This window comes from Fringilla coelebs, assembly GCF_963513975.1.
Source record: "Fringilla coelebs genome assembly, chromosome: 6".
NCBI lineage: Eukaryota > Metazoa > Chordata > Aves > Passeriformes > Fringillidae > Fringilla > Fringilla coelebs.
Window position 1 is genome coordinate 20,408,250 of NC_140034.1, and position 24,715 is coordinate 20,432,964.

General features: G+C 40.1%; 1 protein-coding gene across 3 annotated transcripts in view; it reads left to right on the top strand.

Moving 5' to 3' along the window:
• The window catches only part of STON2 (stonin 2), a 71,006-nt gene extending 50,059 nt beyond the window's left edge, over positions 1 to 20,947 (top strand). For all 3 annotated transcript variants that reach the window (XM_084208140.1, XM_084208141.1, XM_084208142.1), the window contains exons 5-7: positions 7,130 to 8,965; positions 14,996 to 15,198; positions 16,469 to 20,947. In XM_084208140.1, the coding sequence (XP_084064266.1) occupies positions 7,130 to 8,965; positions 14,996 to 15,198; positions 16,469 to 16,552 (2,123 nt within the window). In that variant the 3' untranslated portion in view covers positions 16,553 to 20,947. The remainder of the gene's footprint in view (positions 1 to 7,129; positions 8,966 to 14,995; positions 15,199 to 16,468) is intronic.
• The last annotated feature ends 3,768 nt before the right edge of the window (positions 20,948 to 24,715 follow it).

The following is a 24,715-nucleotide window of genomic DNA, read 5'->3' on the forward strand; positions in this document are numbered from 1 at the left end:
CTGCAAACTTTTGTATTTGGATACTGGTCCACCATATATTGCTTGAAAAGTTATGGCATAATGAAGTAATGTATTGTCTGTGTATGAGAGATTGCCTTTTGCAAAATAGAGCTTGTTCAATGGATGGTAGCATCAGCTCCTCCAAGATGGAGTGGGATTATCTTTGCATTTATAGGGCTGGCTTCAGCTTTATCCTGATTGCCAGATAGCAATTTCATGAAGCATCCTGGGCTTGCAGACACATTTCTCTTTCCTTATTCACTCTAATTTCTTCATTAGGTCAATAGTCTCATCTCAGTGGCAGTTCCACTATTGAAAGATGTGTTGTATGTACTGTGGATTAAAATCAGAGAGGGAGGCAGACATCTGTGGAGAGAAGCAAAGTCCAAAGTACAGTGAGGAAGACTGTCTTCATTTATCTTTGCCAACGTACCTTTAAAGGAACTGCTTTTGAAAAATGTTGCGCATGTCTTGTTCTTCTCCTTTGCTCCTTGAAAGATGAAGTAGCACGATTCATTCCTCTGCAGAGACTCTCATTCTCTTATTGATCTCTCTGCTGAAACAGGTTCATTTGGTGTTTTCCAGCTCTGCTTTGTCCCTTCACACGCAGGCTTTGCCTTGCCTACCCAACCCGGGAGTGTAGGTATTCATGCCGTGGCGGTAGCAATGACTAAGTCTAGGGTGTAGTCACTGTCTTGGTAATCTCTGGGCTGAACACACCTTGCTAAGAGCACAGTTAGATGACATAGTGGTAAAAATATGTCAGTCATATCTGTGCCATGTCTTCAGGGTGCTTTGTAATGCATCTTGTAGGTATGCTTATTTGCTAAGACAATTACTTTATGAATATACTTGTATGTTTAATAGAAATAAGTTCTCAGGTAGAAGAAGGAGGTTTTAATCTTTTCTTCACCACTTAGGTGAGATCTGTTCACAACTTGGATCTAATGATAAGCAAATAGTATTATGTCACATGTAGCATGTGAATTCTTTGAACAGGCATAGTGTTGTCTAAATCTTGTAAAAATCTTGAACACTTCTTCCAATTATATTAGTGTTAATGTACCACCTTCTGGCCAGCTAATGGAAACACATGAACTGCTCTTCAGGAGCTTTCCTGATCTGTGGCTCTCAAATGGACAAAATCAAAAAGCCTCTTTATCTGTAGTAGTTCTGGGACCCATTCACTATCGTTATGTTACACAAGGGAACTCCACTCTTCAAAGTATGTAAAGAGAACAAAAAGTGTTTACCTCAATTTCTCTTTAGAGTAGCCATACTTACTGAAAAAAAAAAAACAACAAAGCAAGCTATATTTAAGTGATAAGCAGTGCTTTTACTTGGAGTATGAAATGTTTTCTAGCTATGACTGGGAGAATTTTATTCCCTTTAAAAGTAACTGCCTCTTACATGTAATTCCTGCCTGATGTAAAGATGTAACAGTTTATTCAAGACTCTAACAGCCTTGCCCATTATTTTCATGAACTACTGGAATCTACTTACGTGAATTTGGAGTCTACTGTTCAAATGATAAATTGGTATGAATTGGTGACACAGCCACTTCAAAGCTGTGTATCTCTCTTTGCTGCAATGTTCTGGTGATTTTTGGATAGGCTGTGTCCTAGTTCTTGACTGAAATTCTGTCAAGGAATATTAGTACACTAACTTCTAAGTGTTTACAGGCTAAAAAGTGAGCAGTAAATCTGGAAAGAGCATTTTCTGAACATGGATATTTTCTGCACAAATTTAATATATCAGTTTTGGACACAATGTGTTACAGATGCTTGGGTTTTTTTAAGACTAGCCAGACACATTCTGATTTCTTAGGGCACTGCATAGGACACACTGCAGAACACGTAAGGAACTTCTATAAAACGGAACTTACAGCCAAGATCTGTATAAGAGAAAGGGGGGTTCACTGTACACAGACTAGGAATTGCTGAAATAGTTTTTCAGTTATTCCATACCATATCTAACACGCTGGTGGTACGGAATATTTTTTTTGAACCAGAGTTTTAACTAGTCAATAAACATAACACAATAAAAACACTGAGTGTTTTTAAATTAAATCACTCAAGAAAGTTCTACATTACAAACTAGTTTTGTTATCTTGAACAATTGAAAACAATTTTATTTTCTTTATTCAAGGAAGAGTGAAAGGGCTCTGATTGAATTAATTAGTTTCTCCAGTGGAATAAAGATAAACAAAGAGGAAAATGATTGATAGCTTCCTGCATAGTGCAATGAGACTTACAGCTGCAACTACTGCTCTTCTGGTAGTATGAAACCAGTGTCTTAATGGTTAGTTCAGTCTTGTTTGTTGGGAAGATGCTCTTTTCCTTCTCCAAGCAGCAAGGGGTGGTGTGACTGGAGGGGACACCAGGCAAATAATTCTGGGCAGTGAAGTGCTGTAAGCACAAACACCTTAAATACAGTAGTTCTTCCTTGCCATAAACACAGACTTCTCTGCAGAAAGATAATTGTTAGAAAAAGTCAAAACATCACTAGAAAAAGTCAACAAAAACTTCTAGGGTCCTTAAAGATAGTATGTAGACTATTTCAACAGTTTTCTTGCAGTATGAGGGCTGCTGCAACCTAGCTGTGAGGGCTGGGTCATAATTTTCTTGTATTTCATCTTCAGTTTAGTATCTGCATGGTGGCTTACATTTAAAATGAAATATACCAGTTCTTATAGAGACTCATGGGGATAAATTAATTGAACCTAGGTGAAATTCACTGTGTTCTAAATAGAACTCAAAGCTCCATTATATAACTTCTTTATAGCTTCAGATGATTTAACTTCTTTTGACAATTAAACTTCTTTTAGGACTTATGATGAATTTGCAATAGTTAAGCAAGCAACAGGCATTGTATTTAAGTAGTCACTAAGCCACTGCTGGGAATAATCTGTGTAGTACTACTGTAGTATGGATTTGGGATGCAACAAAGTTTAAGCAGGCTAGATTTATGTGGCCTAAATTTAGACAGTTATGTTCAAAGTGATGTTGTGATTTGGCAGAGTATTGTGAATTGAAAAGTTGTCTTGAGGATGAATCCATTCAACATGACCTGAGAAGTCAGTCAAGTGGGAGGAGAATGAGTAAGAAGAAACTGCAGAGATCAGATCTGTGACTTCCATCTTTCATCTTGCTCCTTCTCTTGCTGCTTATTTAGACTGTGGTGGTTTTGAAATGTTTCTTAGCTGTGCCATAAAACCTAACTTTTGTACCAACAGTTAACATCTTGGAGAACTAAATTGCTATTAAATTTTTGCATGTGGTGCATTCAGTAGCAAGAGTAGAGGGCATGGCTTGTGTGAACAGTCACCTCTTCTACATGCCAGAACTTGCAGAGACACTCAAAAGTCTGAGGAGTGCTTACAAATCTATCTTGCAACCTGTTGCATGTTGGTGGTCAAGAGGTTTGGGATTATCCAGCTGCCCTCTGTAAACCTTTTGAAAAGAGACAAGGTAAATGCCTCTTCTTCTATCTCCAAAATCTGTTGTGAAGCTCATGGGAAGAAGGTGTCCTGCAAGGTTGTGAGAGGACATTTCTTCATGTTACCACACATTAATTGATAGCAAAGGTACCTAGGAGGCATGTGGATGTAATAACTGCTATCCTCACAGGGATTTCTTCCATGCAAAATAAGCAGGTAGTACCCTCCTGCTGACAAAAAGTCTTCTGTGCTTTGAGCTGTATACTCTTGTACCTAATTTCTGTGCACTTTCCTACTGTATGTTTATGTTGCTGTCTGCAGCAGTAACAGATTTGACCTTCAACCATTAAGAGAGCTGTGATAAAAGGAAAGCTGACAAGAACAGGCCTGGCTTCATAGCTTGTACTAAATTTGAAAGTATTTTCAAGTGCATTGATGCAGCAAAACTATTAATTGAATCAGTTTATAGGTTTATATCCACTTCTGTGGCATTTACCCACTTACTCTGTTCTGGAGAGTCTTAGAAATGTGCTGGATGCTGAGGTACAGAGGAACAGTGTTCCACATGTAACACTTTCATAGTCAGAAATTAGAAAAAGTGGGAAGAGAACCAGAAGCTGTGATGTGATGTGATAGGATAGTGATGTTTTCCCAGAGCCACATACGAGGTTGGTGTCAAGGCTGGAAGTAGGAGTTCAGTTGTATCACTTCAGAGTGACGGCCCCCTCACTCACATCTTTTAAATTACACCATCTCTCTTGGTAACACCAGAAACACGACAGACTGGCCCAAAAAGTGTGCACAGACACAGTTATATTGACTTGGATATGGAAAAGCAAGAAAATGACCAGATATGGATGTCATGGAAACTCTGAGGAAGTATAACCTTTGTCATGGAGACATAACTGCGCAACAGCTTGGTCCTTGATTTCTTCCAGATTCTGTCTATCTGCATTTTCTGCTTTTCTATAATTGCTTACACAGACACCACAGGTTTTGTTGCTGGCATCCTCATGACCTGGCTGATCTTTAAAGACTAAGTCTGTATACCAGTGTCTGGTGGACTTTATGTAAAGAGCCCTAGAAGAGATCCAGCTATGCCAACAGAAATCTTAGCAGTGCTTGCTTTGTCTGAGGGACTGGTGTAGACTACATCAGGGAAGTCAGGACCCTTTTGGAAGGTGTAACATGTTAAGGGTATATCTTTACTACAGACTAAAGTTCAAAGAGATATCTGAATTATACGTAAATTAATACATTCAGGTAACAGGAACAGTTACGCCATGAAGCTCTGAGCTAATTTCTCTCAAGAAGCAAAATAGATGAGTACTCAGAAATTTGAAATTTCAGGCATTTGCTCAGGTCCAATTCTGAAAGTTATCTGCCTTTCTTTTTTGAAAGGTATGTAATACTCTCAGGTCTTCTTCCTACTTCCATGGCACAGTTTTGATCACAAACACTTTGCAGTATCAATGTCCTTTAGCAGTTGGATGTCTCCCTTTCCCCCAAGCACAACTAACATGATACTACCTGATAGTTTTGGCCAAAGTAGTCATGGTTTAGCCAAATAGAAAAATGAAAATATGATACATTAAAGAGAACCAAAGCTTTCTTTCCTTGTCACAAGGAAATTAAAATTGCAGGCAGAAAAGAGGTGGTCTGCTCTTAAGCGACCCAGATCTTATAAACATTGAAATTTTAGATGTTCTAAAAGAAACAAGCAATGTTTTCCTGGAAATACCGTAAAACCTTTGCTTCAAGGTGCTACATGCTGGATGACCAAAGTCCTGGAAAGACCTGAGACAGCATAGGCAACATATTGGTGTGGACTGAGGATCAGGATAATATCAGATTATTCTTTATGGGTTCTTTATTACTTTCTCACTCGGGGTATGATTGTGGATAATAGTCAGTTGGACTGTTGTTTCCCCTTCCCAGATCTGTTTATGGCAATACTTAGCAGATAAGGAATCCACCGCTGCACCCTGTGGTATTACCAGTAGCAGGGGCTACAGGCAGGTGCTGTGCAAAGCTGGGAGTGAGATAGCAGCGTAGAGAAGAAAATCTGAGAAACTGAGACAGTGGCACTTCTTTTAATAGACACTTTGCAATGCATGGGTAGTCTGTAAAAGCTGTCTGTTCTTGTTATTGCTTTCTATTGCTGCGGCTTGAAAAAATAAATTGGTGTCATTCACCTTCATATATAATTCTCAATTGTAATAACCCTTAGAACTTGGTTGATGTGTTTTGTCCTTAGATCAGAAGGTTGGGTAAAGTTAGGTATTGCTGGAATGAGAGGGCCAGAATATCAAGTTAGCCAAGACATTATAATGAGCTCATAGCAGCACTTCGGCTAGCATGACTATTCCCTATTTCATATTCTTAACAGTAGCTGAAATAAAAATTCAAATTGTCTGTTATGGTTGAGGCAGAATGGAAATCAAGCTTATCTTTTTTGGGGAACTGGTGGCAATTTAAATAATGACTTAAAATAGTTTGGTGGTGTTGTTGCTGTAAATTATGCTCAAATCACAGGTGTACAGCTATACAACAGTGCTACGTTTTACATTTACTTCTTGCTTGTACTGAAGAATAGTGACTTGTGTAAAACATGGGATTTCTGGGAGAAGCAAAAAGCACAAATGCCAGCACTGTTGTAGCATGTAGAACAAACCTGGTGTAGTTACAGAGTATAATTTCATTCTGGCTGCTCATTTTTTGAGCATTCTGATTCATTTACCTCAGTAGGAAGAAAATGTGAAGAAAATCATTACGTTTATTAACACTGAGAATTTGTGCTCGTTTTGGAAAACACCTTATTACCACTACAGCAATCCTGGGAAGAGCTGGGACTGAAATAGCACACTGTGATACAGTTTTCTAGGAAGTGTCTTGGCAAAGCCTGGGACTAGGAAAGAAGCATTCTGTCCTGTCCTGAGAGAGGATGAGGATAGCTTCCACAACACAAGTCAAAACCATGTTTTTCCTTATCCTAACATATATCCCTAGATCACAGCTTCTCCAAGAGAGGTTTCAGAGCCATCCAAGGACTGTCAGAGTCTTGCACACTGGGTACGACAAAGAGTCTCTTTGCTGAACACATCCTGGAGAAAAATCACACCTGGGCACCTTTTGTAGTTTCATCACCATACCCCACGTGCTTTGGTGGTAATGGCAAATGCACAGACAAGTACGTGGGGACAGATTGCAGATGTGCTCTTCTTCAATGTTCATTCCTCTTCTTACTGGATTATTCTCTGGAGCAAAGGGTGTAGGGACAGAAAAGGGAGGAAAATTGTAACAAGACTGAGGGAACATTCCAGGCAAATAACAGAAGATAACTGTAGAGAAATGCATCCTGAAAGTTTAGAGAGGGAAGTTTTAAAAAATCACCATGACTTGTGGTTTCTCCTTTAGGTCATTATGTTGGGATGAGATCAGTACAATCATTGCTGTCATTCCTTTAATATGTCTTTCTGGATTTCTTTTCTGTGTTCAACTGTGTATCTTTTAATTAATTCTTGTCAGACTCCTCAGCATTTTAGCCAAGTCTTTTGATATCTTATTCTTGCCCAACATATGAATAGGCCTTCCTTGAGTGTGCAGACTCTGAGGGTTTTTTTAAGGAGTGAACTAGGTAATTCCAGAATAATTAGCTGAAATTTCCTCCCCTCCCCTCTTTTTTTAAAGACAACTCCTCGTCTCTCCAGGAAGATGAAGAGATAGATATGGAGGCTGTCAACTGGCAGCTGAACAACACCTCCATGAATGGCCATTCATCTACCCCAACCACAGTTCGCTTTCCCAGCTGGGTGACTTTTGATGACAATGAAGTCAGTTTTGCACCACAGAGCCTTTCTCCCTTGAAAACAGATACCCCACCTGCAGAAACACAGGCTCCAGATGTTAACTTTAATCTCACTACGTCTTTAAAGAAAAGAGAACGTCCTAAAAGTACATTGGGAGACCTCTCCAAAATTCAAAAACTAGATCTCTCTTCTTTAACCAAGCTGCCTTCTGTTGAAACAACACCGTGGAGTGCTACTAATCCCTTTCTGGATGAATCTCTTCGAGATGTCCAACCCTCGCCCATCAATCCATTCAGCTCATTCTTTGAGGAGCAAGAGAGGCGTTCCAAAAGCTCTTCTGTCTCCAGTGCTCCAGGCAAAAGCCAAAGAGACTCTCTCATTATTCTCCATCAAGAGCCTGATACCGTCAGTTTCCATGAGGCAAACAAAACTGTAACACACACAGATGCTGTAGAGCAGCTCAAACAGCTCCAGATTGGAGACCCAGATGGTGTGAGCAGTCCTACCTTGCCTGATGATGACCCCATGATGCCATATGACCTGGATGCAGCTTTATTTAACCTGGCACCAGCGCAGCCGAAGGATGGATGGCCAATGATGCTGAGGATCCCAGAGAAGAAGAACATTATGTCATCGAGGCACTGGGGACCAATATACGTTAAGCTGACTAACAGTGGATGTATACAGCTTTTTTATGAGAAGGGACTAGAGAAGCCTTTTCGGGAGCTCAAACTTGAAATCAATCATGAGATTTCAGAGCGCAAGCTGCAGAACTACGATGAGAATGGAAGGATACACAGTGTGCGGTTGGATCGCACAACATACAAGGAGAAAAAGAAGTATCAGCCTAAACCAGCCATTGCACACACTGCGGAGAGAGAGCAAATTATCAAGCTTGGGACTACAGATTATGAAGACTTCCTTAGCTTCATCACTGCTGTGCAAGACACACTGATGAACCTGCCAGCTTCATCAACAGATCTGAGCACAGTGGGACTGAATTATCAAGAAGAAGAAATCACTGTGGATGTCAGGGATGAGTTTCATGGCATCTTGGCCACGGGAGATAGTGTGATTCTCCAGCACAGTGTGCTGACTCATATCTATGTTCTCAGCTTCCTTTCTGGCCTGGCAGAATGCAGACTGGGCCTTAATGATATCCTGATCAAAGGGAATGAAATAGTTGCAAGGCAGGATATTATGCCCACTACTACCACTAAGTGGATTAAATTATACAGCTGCCGCTTCCATTCATGTGTGGATGAGGATGTGTTTAATAACTCCCGTATTATCCTGTTCAACCCCTTGGATGCCTGTCGTTTTGAACTGATGAGATTCAGGACTGTCTTTGCTGAGAAAACTTTGCCTTTTACTCTGAGGACAGCTGCCAGCATCAATGGTGCTGAGGTGGAGGTGCAGAGCTGGCTGATGATGTCCACGGGGTTCTCTTCCAACCATGACCCTTTAACTCAGGTCCCTTGTGAAAACGTGATGATCCGCTACCCTGTGCCAAGTGAGTGGGTGAAGAACTTCCGCAGGGAGAGTGTCCTGGGGGAGAAATCTTTGAAAGCCAAGGTGAACAAGGGAGCCACTTTTGGATCAACCAGTCTGTCTGGTTCTGAGCCAGTAATGAGAGTAACTTTGGGAACTGCCAAATACGAACATGCCTTTAATTCCATTGTATGGAGGATAAACCGACTGCCTGACAAAAACTCAGGTGAGTGGCATAAACCATCTCTGCAGGAATAAAATAAAACAAGTTATGTATTTTGAAAGGTAAGAAATACTGAGTTTAAAGGGTGAGAGATAAATCATCCTCTGTAGTATACTAAAGGGCATAAGTTAGTTGCATGAAGTATTTGTCTGACCCTTCATTGTAATAGTTTTACATATACTACAAATACAGCTAATGATAAAAACAGTTTTAGGTTTTCTAGATGGCAAAAATTAGTGTTCTGTCTCTTCTTGGAGGTATTTAAAAGAGGTAGTACTTAGGGAGATGGTTTAGTGGTAGACTAGATTCGTGCTAGGTTAATGGTTGGACTTGATAATCCAAAAGATATTTTCCAATAAATGGTTCTGTGATTCTCTGATTATGAAACCTAGGCATCAAACATCTGTGTGCTCAGTACTGTGATTGGAGGCAAGGCTTTTTCATGTAACTTGCAAAAGCAAGATTCTATGCTATGGGACTGAATGACAGGATCAGATTTATTCCTGTAGCTCCAGCACATGTGATACCTTTTCCAAGCATACTGGGCCTGTGCTACATATTTCAATGCATATGCCACAGTTAATGCCTCTGAATTATCTGAAATGGGGATTCTAAGAGAACAGACGACATTGCTCAACCATTAAAAAAAAAATAATAGACATTTCCAAACACCATTTTGTGTCTATATTTCTGTGATCAGTGCAGACAGGGAATTACAGCTTAAACCTGAAAAGAGAATACCAACACAAAATTCACTTTGTATTTCTATCCCAACTCTTTATATTTCTAGTAACATGGTCATAATTAAACATGAAAATGATGTAGGCAAGCTACTGTTCCCTTTGGCCATTTCTGCTAGTTATTCTATTTGCTGCCTGTCATCTATGGTGCACAATAAAGCTGGACAACTCAGGTTTATTCTTAGTTGTAGTGAATTCTACTTCTTGACCTATCTGATCTAGAATTTTACAGGCTAGATGGACTTTTCAGTATTAACACTGTACTAATGCATCTGGGCAGTGGGAGGGTTTCAGTGTTCCCTGAAGGAAAGTTCATTGTGGTACCAGATTTGGCACTCTCTATGTTTTTCCTGAGTTTGAGTTGTAGTGTGAGCAAAACAGTGATCCAAGTGTCCTAATCTTTTGGGTCACGTTTCAGCCCAAGGACACTAGTTTACACCACGGACTACAAATTTGGAGGGATATCACTGACAAAAGCGAAGGCTCCAGGTTTGCTGTAGATTGAGGTGGAAGAAGACAGAGCTTGGAAACTTGAGAGAAATACAGCAATGAAAAATTCACCCCAGGCTGTTTATGAGCAATAACATGCTTATGAAGAAAATCTCAATATGCCATCTGCACAGGCTCTGGGAATGAGACGCTGTGAAATTGGGCCTTCTGTGGTATCTTCTCTCCAAAGATCTCAGTGTACCATACAGACATCACAGCTGAGGAAATGAAAGCCCTCAGACTTTTAACACAATCACAGAACATGCCGGTAGCAAATCAGGAGAAGAGGCAAAACCCCTGTCTCTACTGCCTCCTGCAAGGTGATGCTGCCTTACTCATTGCTGCTCTGAGGGAGATACTGATCTGTGCCTCTTGTTTCCTTCTTTCCCATTGTGACTCTTTATTGTATATACACTGTGACAGGGGGAAGGAAATACATTACAGATTTGTTGCTGCTGTTGGACCCCTGCCACAGAGCATCTATCCATCAGTGTCATCATGCAAAACGCAGGGCACTTGGTATTTGTTTACATCCTGAGAGGAAGAGAGTGTCCTCACCCCTCCGGTCAGATCAGATGTTATTTCAGGGAAAGGAAGAGCCTTGGAAGCACTGTCTTGGCCAAGACACATGAGGTATGTGAGAGGGAGGGAATCCCAAAGTGATGACAGGGCAGGCCAAGTAGTTTAAATCTGACCTTGCCCTTCAGGGACTATTTGTGTTTATTGGTGGTACTTCATCCCATGGTTCTCCTTTCTCAAAGTATATGGCAAACAAAGAGGTATATTAAGTGGTACTCAGGAGCATTCATTCCCACTCCCTCTTAGATTTGCCTGATGGACAACATATGCTTTTGTCCAAGTGATAGTCATGTGGGATCTAACTACCAGCCTCGTGCACATTTGGCTGTATCCAGCCCCACCCACAAGTCATATAATAACCCAATTTCATGTATTTGCATAAATGATGCAGTTCTCAAGCGCTAAACACAGAACTGTGAGTCCATTGACTCATGCTTTATGCTCTCTTACTGTGATACCTGTTACCCCTAAGAGCACTCTGGGTCTTCCATAAATATCTAGCCTGGTAATGAACTGCTTTGATGCCTGGGACTCCAGAGCAGGGCATCACATTGGAACCGAGGGAAGTGCTGCAGGTGGCCACAGCCTGCAGCTCCACCTGCCTGCAGAGGCCACACAACAGGTCCACACCACTTGGGGCATATGCATTGCATGTGTACTCCAGCACATGTGCCTGTCTGCCAGACATGCTCACAGGAGTATGTAGGTAGGCACACATTTTGGGACTTTCTGTTCATCCACAGTGTGTGCTCTGACACACAGGCCCTTGCAAACACAATCCCAGAACTCCAGAGATCTCCAGATAGCCAGCTGAACCTCTTGTGCTTCACTCCATTCCCTGAATGTGGACTGGTGCAGTCTCTGTGTAAAGGTGAGGAGCAAGACTCCCAAACCTGCCGTCCCCACCGAGAGTGTGTCCCTGCCATAACTCTCTGCTTTTATGAGGGTTGTAGCATCCTAAGCTCCCAGACTGTTAAGAATTATTTCAGCAGCTTTGCACTCTTATCTAATTTTTTTTTCTTTCTGTGCTTTCTAATGGGATGGGGCCCTTTGCACTCTCACTCTAGGAGACAGTGTTATCAGCACTGTCTGTATTATTTTGTAGCCAAAGTATCTGCTTATGACTGAACATTGAAAAGCATGTGACAAGTGAAGGACAGTGCATACTCTGACTATGATTTGACCTAAGGAAAAAAATTGGGACTGGATTCTACTGAGCACATTGCTGAAATCCAAATAGCAAATATTTGTCCATTTTTACAGCTTGGTAAACTTTATTGCCCATGACATATTTAAAATTAATACGAACAAAAGAGTTGATGAAGAATGTCTATTTGCAGGCTATTTACAGCTCCAGTTGCTGCTGGCTGGGCTTCACATGTTCTTTTTTTTTTTTAATCCACCAGTAGAATACTAGGAAAACATCCAAAGAGTCTTTGATCATGGGAAAATGCTCTTTCTGTGAAGCAGGGATGTAACATCTAGGCAGAGCCTTGGATCTGGATTTGAACTTTCTCTAGCTTGTCTGTGGATCCCAGGCATGCTGCCTGGAATAGTTTCTGAAGTAGATTATATCTTTTAATCCAAACATGTTGGGACATTTGGAGTGTCATTTGGAACAGATTCTCTCCAATCACAGTTACACTTGCATATATATTAATTATCAGATCCTTGATTGTCAGAACAAACTGGTAGTAGCTCAAGAAAACAAGAGGTGCCAACCAAAAGCAGTGTGTTGATTCCTCCTGATTTTACTAAGAAGAGTACCTATTCATTAGAGAAAGAGCTCTAAATGAGCCTGTTGAACAGTCTATAGAGGTGGTGCCTTGTGAGCCTCATGCCCAGGACAGTATTCATTCACTACTATTCATGGGCTAGGTAATTTTGCAGTAGCTTAGGTGGAGGAATTGCTTTCTTAATCTGTTCACCTTGTCATCTACCACACTGAATTGGTTTAAATTAATAACTTCAAGAATTTTTATGCAACTGGGGAGGGATGGGTGTTAGCAAGAGTCCAGTTGAAATTATGAATAGTTGAAAAGCTCAGCTCTCCAAAGCACCTGGCCTGCAGTGTACTCAAGCCCAGTTGAAGACTTCCCAGTGATACCTTCACACACATCCACTCCAAAAGCAGCTGAGCACGTGCCAGCTCAGGAGTGTTGTAGCACAAGCTGAACATTCTGCAGCTGTGGATGTGGGCTGCACCAGGGAACAGAGCCACTCCTCTTGGGCTGCTGGCATTCTCCAGTCTGGAGGAGGGAGCAACCCACAGCAAACTAGAGAGGAAAAGCATATCAAAGCAGATGAGCAGGAAGGATTACAATGAGGAGTGTGCTGAAAGTGGTGCAGTATGAGGAAAGAGATGTGAAAGGATGGGGGAGCCTGAGACTGGGGGTTGGTTGCCAGTACTGAGTGCTGAACACAGATTTTTGGAGCCAGTTTTAGGCATCTTCATAAAGCAATGCCAGAGAGCAGTTCTGTGTCAGCCAGGGACCCCATGTCAGATCCTGAACTGTGCTGCCACCGTGGCTGTGCTCACCACAGCCACACTCAAGAACTGGCCAGAAGCAAAAGCACTGCAATGCTGGAGGCCATGGTGATCTCCCTGAGAGCTCCTGGGGCTGCTGCTCTCCTGTGGTGGGCAGGACCACCAGGAAGGCCTTCTGTGTACCACAGCTCTTGATCCAGAAAAAGAATGTCCATGTGTAAAAAACCAGGAAGGGCTGTCAGAGATCCTGGCTTGCTCTAGAACCAGGGCAAATTAGTCAGTACTCTGCTTGAGATAATTAATCCTGATAAAAAGCAGATGTATTTTTAATGCTTGCAAGAACTTGAGCTTCCATATCTGCTTGATAACTGCACCCATTCATCCATAACTTGTCTCCAGCTATGGTGCTGCATATTCTTGGTCTCTGCTGAACTGCACAGCCTCTCACTGGATTTGCTGCACACACATTATTTTACAAACCTTCCAGTGGTGAGGGAACTTGGCCTCAACTGTTTTGAAATATGAGGCTGACTCTAGATGAAGTTCTTACCCAGACTTACACCGAGCAGAATTTTTTTTTCCAGTTCTATTTCAGAAGTCAAGTGGGATGTTGCAATGCCTAAGCCCTCTAAAGACTGCCTAATTTCATTCTATTCAGACAAGTCATACTTCACAATCCTACATCTTGCTTTTCAGGCTTCAGTTTAAGAAGGCTGACTTTGGGCTAAGCAGGTGCATTCCAGCTTTTCCCAGTGGGAGCTTGTGGGCTTTCTCCACCCAGTTCTCTTTACATTTTTCTGCCTTCCTCCTTCCTTGTCGCTGTCCTGTACACCTTGCTGACCTGCATAGAGAAGAACTTTTTTAGTGAACAAGTGTTCAGGAACCCTAGAGCCTATAATAAAGGCTGGCAAAGATTCCGTTCATTTACACATACATAGATAATGGGATCCTTTCAATCAGAAAGTTCTGTGTGGCTGTGAAGGCTTTCATCCTCATTTTGCAAGTAGAGAAACTGAGGCAGAGACATTAAATTACTTGCTCAAGAGCTTAAGGAGTTGGCAGCAGTTAGAGAAAAAGCCAACTTAGTTTGACTAGAAGTCCCTGCTTTAATTTTTAAACATCACTGCTTTCCAGGAAAACAAAGAAGAAAGAAGAATAAGGGTTATTTACATATGGCAGAGCTAAACATTACATCCTCTCCTTGCCATCCTTAATGACTAGGCACCTTGCCATGGGTTCCAGTGAGGAATAAATGGTTATTCTGAAGTTTTGGACAAATTTGCCTTTTGAACACGAGAAAGTTATTTAACCTTATCCAGTACATTTTCTTCTGTTAAAAGGGGGATAACAATTTCAAATACACATCAAATATTTCCACATTCCTTCTTTCCTTACTGTTGTTTCACAGCATTTCAGAAGGATGTGCCACAACGTACTTAGCATGTGAAAGACACTGAGGGAATCAAGAGGACAAATACTTTCACCCTACTGTGCTTGATTTACTTCCTATATTTTCACCCACTAAAAGCAAACTAGAGTGATTAGCAATCCTTTTTGCATTTTGTTAAATTCCTTTGGTAACTTCAGCCACATTGAAGCAGGTAAGACACTTGCTATGAACTAATTCACCGAGGGAGATTCTCAGTTTCCTGAAGCTTTGTGATGCTGCTTTCTCCTAGACGTCACGTTTTGATTCATCTGACACAACTCTCATGACTGTTTACTCTCTTTTTCCAGCTTCTGGCCATCCTCACTGCTTTTTCTGTCACCTAGAGCTTGGCTCTGACCGGGAAGTGCCTTCCAGTTTTGTCCGCTATGTAGATGTGGAATTTGACATGCCCACCACTTCTGCATCCAAAGCCACTGTTCGGTCCATCTCTGTCGAGGACAAGACCGATGTCAGGAAGTGGGTCAACTATTCAGCACACTACAGTTACAAGGTAAAGCTGAGCAGTGCTAATCACCATGGTTACTTTGCATGTTTCATTGTCTTGAAAAGTATGGGCAGACAAATGAAATACCGTGGACAATAGAGGTGGGAATTTGGCTCATGCCAGGCTGTGTGCAGTAGCTACCCATGTGCAGCTATTGATTCATGGCAAATAAGCAGTGGATTATCTCAGCAAAGATGGAATAAATTTGCTTGCAGTTGCCTGTGGAAGAGTGTGCACACAGCCAACTCCTGGAGATTAGCTGATAGGGAGAGTTTGAACAGGGAGTTTTGCTGCTCGTCCCTAGTGGGAATGCTACCGTGGGAGTCCTGCTGCAGACAAAAGAATTGCAGTATTCCTCTGCTTAAATACTTCTTTCTTCTGTCTGCCCCAAGGAGAGGAGCAGATAGGAAAGTGCACTATGTATATACCTGCCAAATTATCTCAGTAAATTTGCATGTTAGCTGAATACTCAGCAGAGAATTTGGCATCCTACCTTGCCTTCTTTGAGAGCAATGATAAAGAGATTCTGAAAATATTCTCATGGCAAATATTTTTACTAGTAATTGTAATTATATTTTTAGTAGTTTCTTAAATTCCCTGGAGATGATATTTGATCTAAAGTATCCCTTTTAAGAATTAAATTATTGGATTATTCCCAAGTGTTTGGAGATGTGGAAATTCAGAACCCAAACAGAGATCCCCTTGGCCCTGTCCCAATCCAAATTGGTATCTGTAGGCCAAAGCACCTCTGAGCCTCAGGACAGCAGGGAGTGTGCTGAGATTTGGGGTAGTGTTAGGCACTGCTTCAAGAAGCAGGGAGCTGGATTTGATGATCCTTATGGGACCCTTCAAACTCAAGATCATTTAAAAAATCTCTCTGCTTTATACATCAGTCTTCTCAGAATTTTTAATTAAGGCTGATTTTCTGCTATCACGTAGGAAGCCACTTATTGTCTGCACATTTCTGAGCTTGTATCCAGAGCACAACTGGGAATGGTAATGAATATAAAGTCATGTGAGTTCTCTGCATGACATTATCTCTTCTGGAAATTATTTCACCACACTGCTGAATTGTAGACCTGTTTAGATTAGACTGAAAATCCTTATAGTAAATAAAATCCAATTTTCCCTGACCCTCAGTCTATTTTTCCACTCAGCCCTCTCAGGTCACCAAGAGTTTCTTTGCCTGAACACAAGAACCACCACCAAGGAAGATTTGTGAATCTTTTGTTTTCCTTTCTCATTACAAATTTTCTTCCTCTTTTTTTTCTGCCAGGTTGAAATAGAGCAGAAAAAAAGCTTGAATGAGGATCTGAAGGCAGAAAGTACTGCAGATGTCAATGAATGTGCTACACAGTAAAGGAAGATCAGTCTGCAAGTCCCAAGAAGGGTGGTCAAATTAACAGATGTGGAAGAAATGACTTGCAGGGGTTGGGTATTTTTCTTTTAAAAAATTAGGGACTACTACTTTTAAAATAATGCTCTGAAGAGTATAATTTTTTCTCTTTCTGATGATCCATACTTTGAGAAGAATGTGGTCAGGGTTTGTTTGGAGGGGATCCGCAGGCTTTTGATGAAACAAGTACAGTTGTACAGTCAAGCCTGCCTTTTCTGCCTTTTCACCATTTAGGTTCTGCACTCAAGTATGGTCTGGCAACCGTCTCAGCCACACCAGAAAACAGCCTTTATCTCACAATCTTGCTCTCCCACATTAAGCATTTTCTTTTCAATGCCTTTTGGTTTGGCCTTTGACTGAATTGCTTCCTTCTGAACTGCCAAATAAAATTCAGGGAGGATCAAGTGAAAAATTATATAAAATCTCTTTTCTGCAATGGTCCACAGAGTGAAAACCCTGAAGATCATTCTGAAGACTCAACACACTCTGCATCTTAAACAAAGAGAATGCTCTCTGTGTTGAAGTAGATGAACTACAGACAGGACAGCTGATCACAGAGCTGTCCCTCTGTTCAGCCCTTGCTGTCTCATCCCTTGAGGGACATGTCACTGTGCACATTTTCACGGGGTTTGCACAAGTTACAAGAAAGCCTCTGCAATTTCTTAAAACTTTTACTTTGTAGTCTGAGCCGTTCTGGTATCTTGACTGAACATGGTCATGGCTGCTAGTAATAGGGAATGTGTATCACAATAGTGGAGGTACCAGAGGGACTTTGCTAAGATTAGATCATTCCTGCCTAGAAAGATATTTAAGGGAAAACATGGGGGTTTAGTTTTGGGTTTGGGGTTTTTTTGTATGTTTACTTGGATGGGTAAAATGGGTGGTTATTGAAAATGTCAGAACACAAGTACTTTACCAGAAAATGTTGTTTGTTTTCCTGAAAATCCTTGGAAGTCTGTCCAGCACAATATTACTTTCATGTTCTATCTTGAACCTACAATATAAGTAACTTGTATTTTTATAATACTCCCATTAACTGGGCCCCAAAATCTCTTTCCAAAAATAACAAGCTTCTATCATGGAGATTTTTTATCCCCACTTACCTGGAAGTAATAGCAAGTCTTAAAACCTCTTTCTAAACAAAAATGCATAAGATATAAATCACTCATTCACACATATTTTTTCAGAGAAAACAGTGTTAAAAGTACCCATTTTTAGTTGTTTCTATGACTTGTGTAATATTTTGTTTCGTAATGTTAAATGTAAAGTAAGTAATTTATTAAATCATTTATCTTTTGAAAGGTTACTACTGACTATAAAATACACATTTGGAAAACTTTGGCAATGTAATTTAAAATCATAATGAATTAAAATGAAAACTTTTTTATAAATTTCATTTTACATTTAATATAAAAAATTAATACACTCTTGATTTACCACTTTCACTGTGACTCCTATAAAAATTGCTACAATGTTAAAATCACAAATAAATAATGAAATTAATTTCATTGAGTCTGAAACTGGTAGTGGTAGAATTTAAAATAAATTGTAGGGAACTTTTACATGCCTTTTTTATATGCATCTACATTTCAAGCCTGCATCACCCTAGTACCACATACTTAGACAGGTACATCTCTGTAAATATGTAATGTCTCAATCCTTCTAGGACTTACTGACAAGCCTGTAACTCTCCACTGCAGGTAGCCCTTCTGGGCCCAGGATGCTCCTTGGAGCACACCAGTTAATCCTCAGCATTTGCAACATCTCTCTGTAAATAGAAGAATGCTATTAACTTTTATTCAGAATTTTGAGATCAATGGATTAAAATTTCAGATATTATTAATGATAACTTGTATAGGTTGTGAAATACTTGGGAGCACAGGGCTGAATTTGTGACTGATCCTCAGCTCTGGCACAGGCTGGCTGTGATAAGTTGCATGGCAACTCCTCTACAAAATTAACTCCTGTTCAAAGGCAGTCAAAGAATTTCTGGGTTGTCTTACTGCTTTTCAGTGCAGCTCCTAATGTACAGTTTCTGAAATCCCACCATCAAGAAATAAAAAAAAAAATAAACTAAACTGAAGCAGTGCTGAGATGTCACTGAGGAAATGTGAGAATGTTTTGTGAAAGAAATGGAGATTTTCTACTCTGACCTGCAGGCTCAGTGTCTGATTTTTTTGCCTCTCAGCTCATGGAAACACAAATAAGTAATACAAGTTAGCAAAGTTATGCTGTACACCTTAAGAGGGGAGAAAATAAAAGGAATATAATTTTCCATCACCTGTTGAATTGTTGAATTGAATCATCATATGTTGAATTGTTAAACTATTCAGCCGCTATCATACTTGTGCCACAGAATATTCTGTGTTCCAGTAACTGAAAGATAAACTTTCTGGAGCTTTATGGATTTATTTAATTTCTGTACAACTTCATTTCTGATTTTTTTTAAAATTCAGAATCAATGAATGAAAAACCTGACTCATCTTTCTTGTGTAGTTGTACACAGAAGTATTTCTTCCAGTCATCATGAAATTATGCAGGCAAAACTGGATAAGTGTTGTGGTTTACGTGAAAGCTATTTTAAGCCATTCTTACCTCTGGAGAGACTTTTAGATGTACCTGCCACTGAATTTTCAAGAGTTAAACATAAATTCCCCAGCCAGAATCTCAAAAGATCTTATTTCCTTATTTCCTAAGGACTAGACTAAGTAGTTTGATTTTTCGAAAGAGTGCTAATAACCAAAATCTTTAAGAAGTCTATTGTTGATGTCACCGGGTGTCTCAACTGAATTATTTTTTTCAGTCCAGCACCATTACAAGTATTGAGAATTTGAACACTGGGATCCTAAGTGCCCTTACTGAGGTCTCCACTGTTTTTTATTGATTAAATAGTGCCAATTTTTCAGTGTTACACACTGTCATATATGTACTTTATGTACATATACTCTTCACCCATGTGAGTATAGTAGTAATTTGAACAGACTGTTGACTGGAGTGAAGGGAAAGGGATCTCAGAAGTTTGTGAGTTTGAAAGTAGCAGAAGTTATTTAGATACAAGAAGTGCCTGTAGTAGGGATTTGATTTTTTTTTTTTTTTAATCACACACAAGAATCTCTCTGACAAGTTTCAGATTACTGCTTCTCTTGAGAAAGATGTAATCACTGTCCTTTGGTATATTTGAAAGCTTTGTAGTACTCAAGCACTCCATGCAGGAAATGTGCCTTCAAGGTAAGCATACCTTTACTCCCTGAAGTGATTCCCACTTTCAGTCCTCTTTCTATTTCTCATTAGGGTTTTAATATTTGTACTGTGGTAAGACTTGAGGTATTGTATGGAATTTTGCCTAGAAACATGAAGTGTCTTTGATCACAAGGAATAAAGATAAACAATATCTCCAGGCAGCTGAAGTTATTTTAGTTAATGTCTCTTACATTTATTAACTATGGACACTCTGCTAGAAAAGGAAAATGGGTGAATTCACCTGAGAAATACTAAAACTGACTGGTGTCATTTTTGTTCTTTTATTTAGATTTAAATTTAGTCATCCTGTGAAGGAGTCAGATATAGCAGTATCATTATAAACACTGCAGAAATAATCTTCCTTCTCTGGTGGGTTGCTGGCTGACAGTTACTTGATAGGATGTCCAACACCTGTTCACATTATTTAGTAGCTGCTAAAACTCCCTCTCGAACAGTCACCTCCCAGGACAGACAGCAATTGCATGCAAAAGAGCATGAAAGCAAGTGGAAAAGGCATATGAAGTTCAGCTTGCTCTTTTGCTTGCATAAAATTCTCAGTCATTTCCTTGGCCCTTCAGTGCACTAATCAAGTCCTTGATAGGTCACCTTCGTTCCAGTTGGTGAAAAATTTCTTTCAGTGACTCATAGCAGCTCGTGTGCTGTATTAATCTCTGGAACTGACCAGCACAAGAATTTACAGCACACAGAGATCACTTAATGAAGTACTTATCCTCTTCTGCCACTAAAGTTAAATCTACATCATGACATGTGTAAGATACAAAATTTTGTGTTATAACATGCAGAGCTCTTCCTAATGTTCCTGTTTTGTTCAGTCAGCCAGCCACCCCTCACACATTCAGCCATCCATCCTCCCATCCGTCCTACCCTCCTTCCCTGTCTCTCTCTTTCATACTTGCAATTTATTCTTTGCACTATTGACATTGATTGGTTTAATTATTATTTTGTAACATGTTCCTACCTTCTTATTTTGTAAAATAAGTAAGTCTTTACACTGGCTAACTTCGTAGAAGTGATTTTTTTTTTCTTTATATCAGTTGAAACGGGATGTCAATTTTTTTGTTTAAACTACATGAAAATTTAAATAAATGTTAAGATGAAACAGCATATCCACATTTTCACTGTGAAATTGAAGTTGTACGTGCTGTATATTCTGATAAATCAGAGGTCTTGAATTCAGAAGAGGAAAAGGAATATTTTGAATGGTATAAAGGACAACATAAATTAGAAGTTAAGGGACTACATACAGAAAAGAGATGACTTCATTTGATCAGGCAGCTTGAATGATAGACTGCAAGGGAAATGGAGCAGGCCTAGGGCCTGGGCCACATAACAGTTTGACATAGTACTAACATAATATGGAAGATGGTCCAGCATTTGGAAACAAAGTAATTGAGGATTGAAGCCTCTGCTCAGTGGTCTCTTCTTGGACCACTAAAACCAGGAGTGCATGAAAGAGTGGTATCTTCCTGCGAGCAGAACGTGTTTGCAAAGCAAGTATCAGATCTAAAGTACATAGAGTCCTCTGCTATGATTCTCTTGAGTTCTTTCAAAGTTCAGTAATGTGTAATTTCATACATCTTTCCACTTCTCTCAGAGTCACTGAGACCCACTTCAGTCTGTTGTTTTTCTCAAAAAGCATTCCTTGTGTCAAGACTGAAGAGCTGGGCACTTCTCTTGGACAAATAAAATCAGATACTCATCATGAGTGGTGTTCAGAGTACTGCTCTGAGCTCAGTGCAACTGACAGTCAACCATTTTACAGTATCAAAAAATGGAGGTACACAAGGTATGATGCCTCATATTTGTTATTTAAGAGTAAATCAGCTCAGCCAGAAGAAAAAAGGAAAGTTAAGATTCAGTAGCTGTTAGTACTAAGAGTTTTTTACTACAATTCAGATACTTTGTGACTTTTGGAAATGAACATATAAAATTGGGATGGTAGGATTTTTTTAACCTTGATAGCTTGCTAATATGTATACTGTTTTTAAAAAGAAAGATTTAGAGAAAAAAAACAGAAATTTTAAAAACAAGAAGCTCAAGGTTCCTTGGCAACAGTGTAGTCTGTAGAGATAAGCTAAAATAACACCCTACAAGAGATGGGTAGGTCAGAGTGCCAGTGCAATGTGTACCAAATCAAAAGACATCACTTGAGGGAGATAGCACAATTTGGAGAGGAAAAAAAACCACAGTTTTCTTTCAGTACCCTTAGTTGCTATGATTGCCCACCCTGACCAGTCCAGATATGTTGTAAATTTTTAAGACAAAAAGTGCCGAAGGTCAGCTGGACATGAAGCAAAAGATGGAGGAGCAGCCCACTGTTTCAGCTTAGGTGCAGGTGTGGGACACAGCAGACGTGTCTGAAAAGTGAAGAGCACCAGTACCAGAAAAACCTCTTGTCCTTTTGGTCACAGTATCAGAAGCATAACAGCAACTGCTGTACATAAAAAAGTAATTGGAATAGTATTTTATACACTAGCTGTGAAAGGTGTCTTTCTCAACTCAGGAACTATGCAAACAAATGAGACTTGGGGAGTCCCAGTCTACAAATACTGATCTTGGGAACAAAGGAAGAAATGCTGTAAAAATTAATATGAGTATTATATAATATATATAAAAGGCTTCTGAACAAATAGAATTAGATTTGGATCTGAACCACATTGTCAAAATCAGCTCTCAGATTGTTCAGGGCCAGCAGACATGGCATGATGAAATTGTGAGTTGACTGACATTTCTGCTTGGTAAGTTGGAGTCTGTGGTAAGGGTCTTCCCTGGAACCACAGATTGGAACAACAAGGCACTTAGCTGCGTGCTCACACTCCGTGGGCTCTCAGAACTGAAGGCACTGTTGCTCTCTAGTGGTCACTGCCAGGTTCTTGCCTGGACTACTGACCTGCTGCACCAAGCAGCCTGAGTGAATCACAAGTCTCACCGGTTTTCAGGACTATGAACTCCGTGCAGAATTTGGCCCGTGGTAAATCAGTTGGATCTCAAAACTGGGTGTAAGAGTTGACTACCTCGGCCGATTCCATGTTTAGCTGAGAAAAGGACAACAAATTATTTTTCAGTGATGTTGACTAGCCTTTTCACCCAAGTATCCTTACCTGTCTGCACAGTCATGCACATACTCAGTTTAAATTTACATCCATAAAGCACTTCAAATACCTCCCACAAAAAATGCTGTAACAGGATAATGTTTAACTATTTTCTATAAAAAACCAAAAGCATTTGTGTGTGTTGTATAGGCATGCAAGGATGTGTACAATTATGCATTGATGGAAAGAACAATTAGACAAAAAAGGTTGACCTTTTTATTTTCTGGACACTCTTAAAAGAGACAGCCACTCCCTACCACCACAAGGTAAGCCGCTGTGGCTCAGTCCAAGTCCGGGCAGCCAAGCCCACTAATCCTGTCTCATCCACCCCCATGCAGCAGCTGCCTCATTCTGGAAGTACATAATTCCCAGAAGCTCTCATAAATTTGCATGAAAGATGTCTGCAAGCACCAACTGTTCCTGTATGTGACCCAAACTACCACAGTTCTATACAGCCAAGTCCAGCTTGGGTTTCAAGCAAGGTATTCCCCTACTCTCTGTCTCCTGAGGATTCCAACCTGCTGCTGTGCTCACGAGGAGCATTGTGAACTATAAAGCTGTGCACGTTTCAGAACACGGCACTGCTGGGAAGTGAAAGGGTTTGGGATCCCTTTCTTGTTTGAGGCTACCTATAGGGTGAGTACAGAGGTGGAGACAATTAAAGACTGAAAAGAAGGATTGAAGACTTTGAGAGTTTAGAGTACTGACCAGGTTTGTCAATCCTTGACTGCAGTTTATGAAATTCTGTTGAGTATATTATGCCCTTGGAGCAGAAATTAGACACCAGACATACCCATTCCCTCCATCCAAATTGCTTTCTTTTTTGAGCTCATTGAATCTAGAAGGCCTGCTGCCCAGTGAAAGTACTTAACAGGATAAATAATAGCACCATTTGAGGCTAGTTCCTTATCAGTTTGCTGAGGTGCTATGGAACTTGAGCTGTTTAAATACATCCTTACAATGTATTTGCTAAGAAGCAAATTGTTATAAAAAGTATTCTTGCAGAAACAAAATTATCTTTCTGTATTAGAGCCTGGCACACATACAGCTATATGCCTTTGAATAATGGGGGAAGTCTTAGCTCCCACCTACAAAAAAATCACATGACAATCAGTTTCAATCTCTCCTGAAGTAGTTTCTTACCTAAATTTTAGGTTTAGGAAAATGATTTATTAGTTATTAATTTTCAGCTTACATTAACCATTTAGTATTTACCATGCATTGAGGCTACATTCATAGGAGTTACAGCCAACAATTATTGTTCTCAATGCAAGGGCTACTGCACAGTTTTAGCTCAAAGAAGGAAAATTTGAACGTGTATTTCTGATTTGTTTTTTGCTAGGGTTACTATACTGCCATAGGAGTTCTGCCTCCCTCTTGTGGCTACCTCTTTTGCTTTCAGCTTGGAAAAGAAACATTCACAGTGCAGTCATGATCAGAGTTCCTTATAGTTGCCCTCCTGATAAAAGTCTCCTCCTTAAATTCAATAGAAAAAACCCCATTATGTCTGGATTCTCCTATACAAAAAGAAAATAAAATTTTAAAAGAATTGTCTTCCTGAGAGAGAGATTCTTTTTCACATTCATGTGGGAACAACTGAACATTTTTGATAAAATCAGTGGTAATCCAGGCTGGTTACATTTTGTAATTGGGTCTGAATATTTGGATTCAAGCCAGCCACATGTAGGAGCTCCACCTAGGAGCTACTAAGATATACTTCAGGGGACATAATATTTTCAAGTCATTCAAAAACCCATGGCCTATATATTTTAGG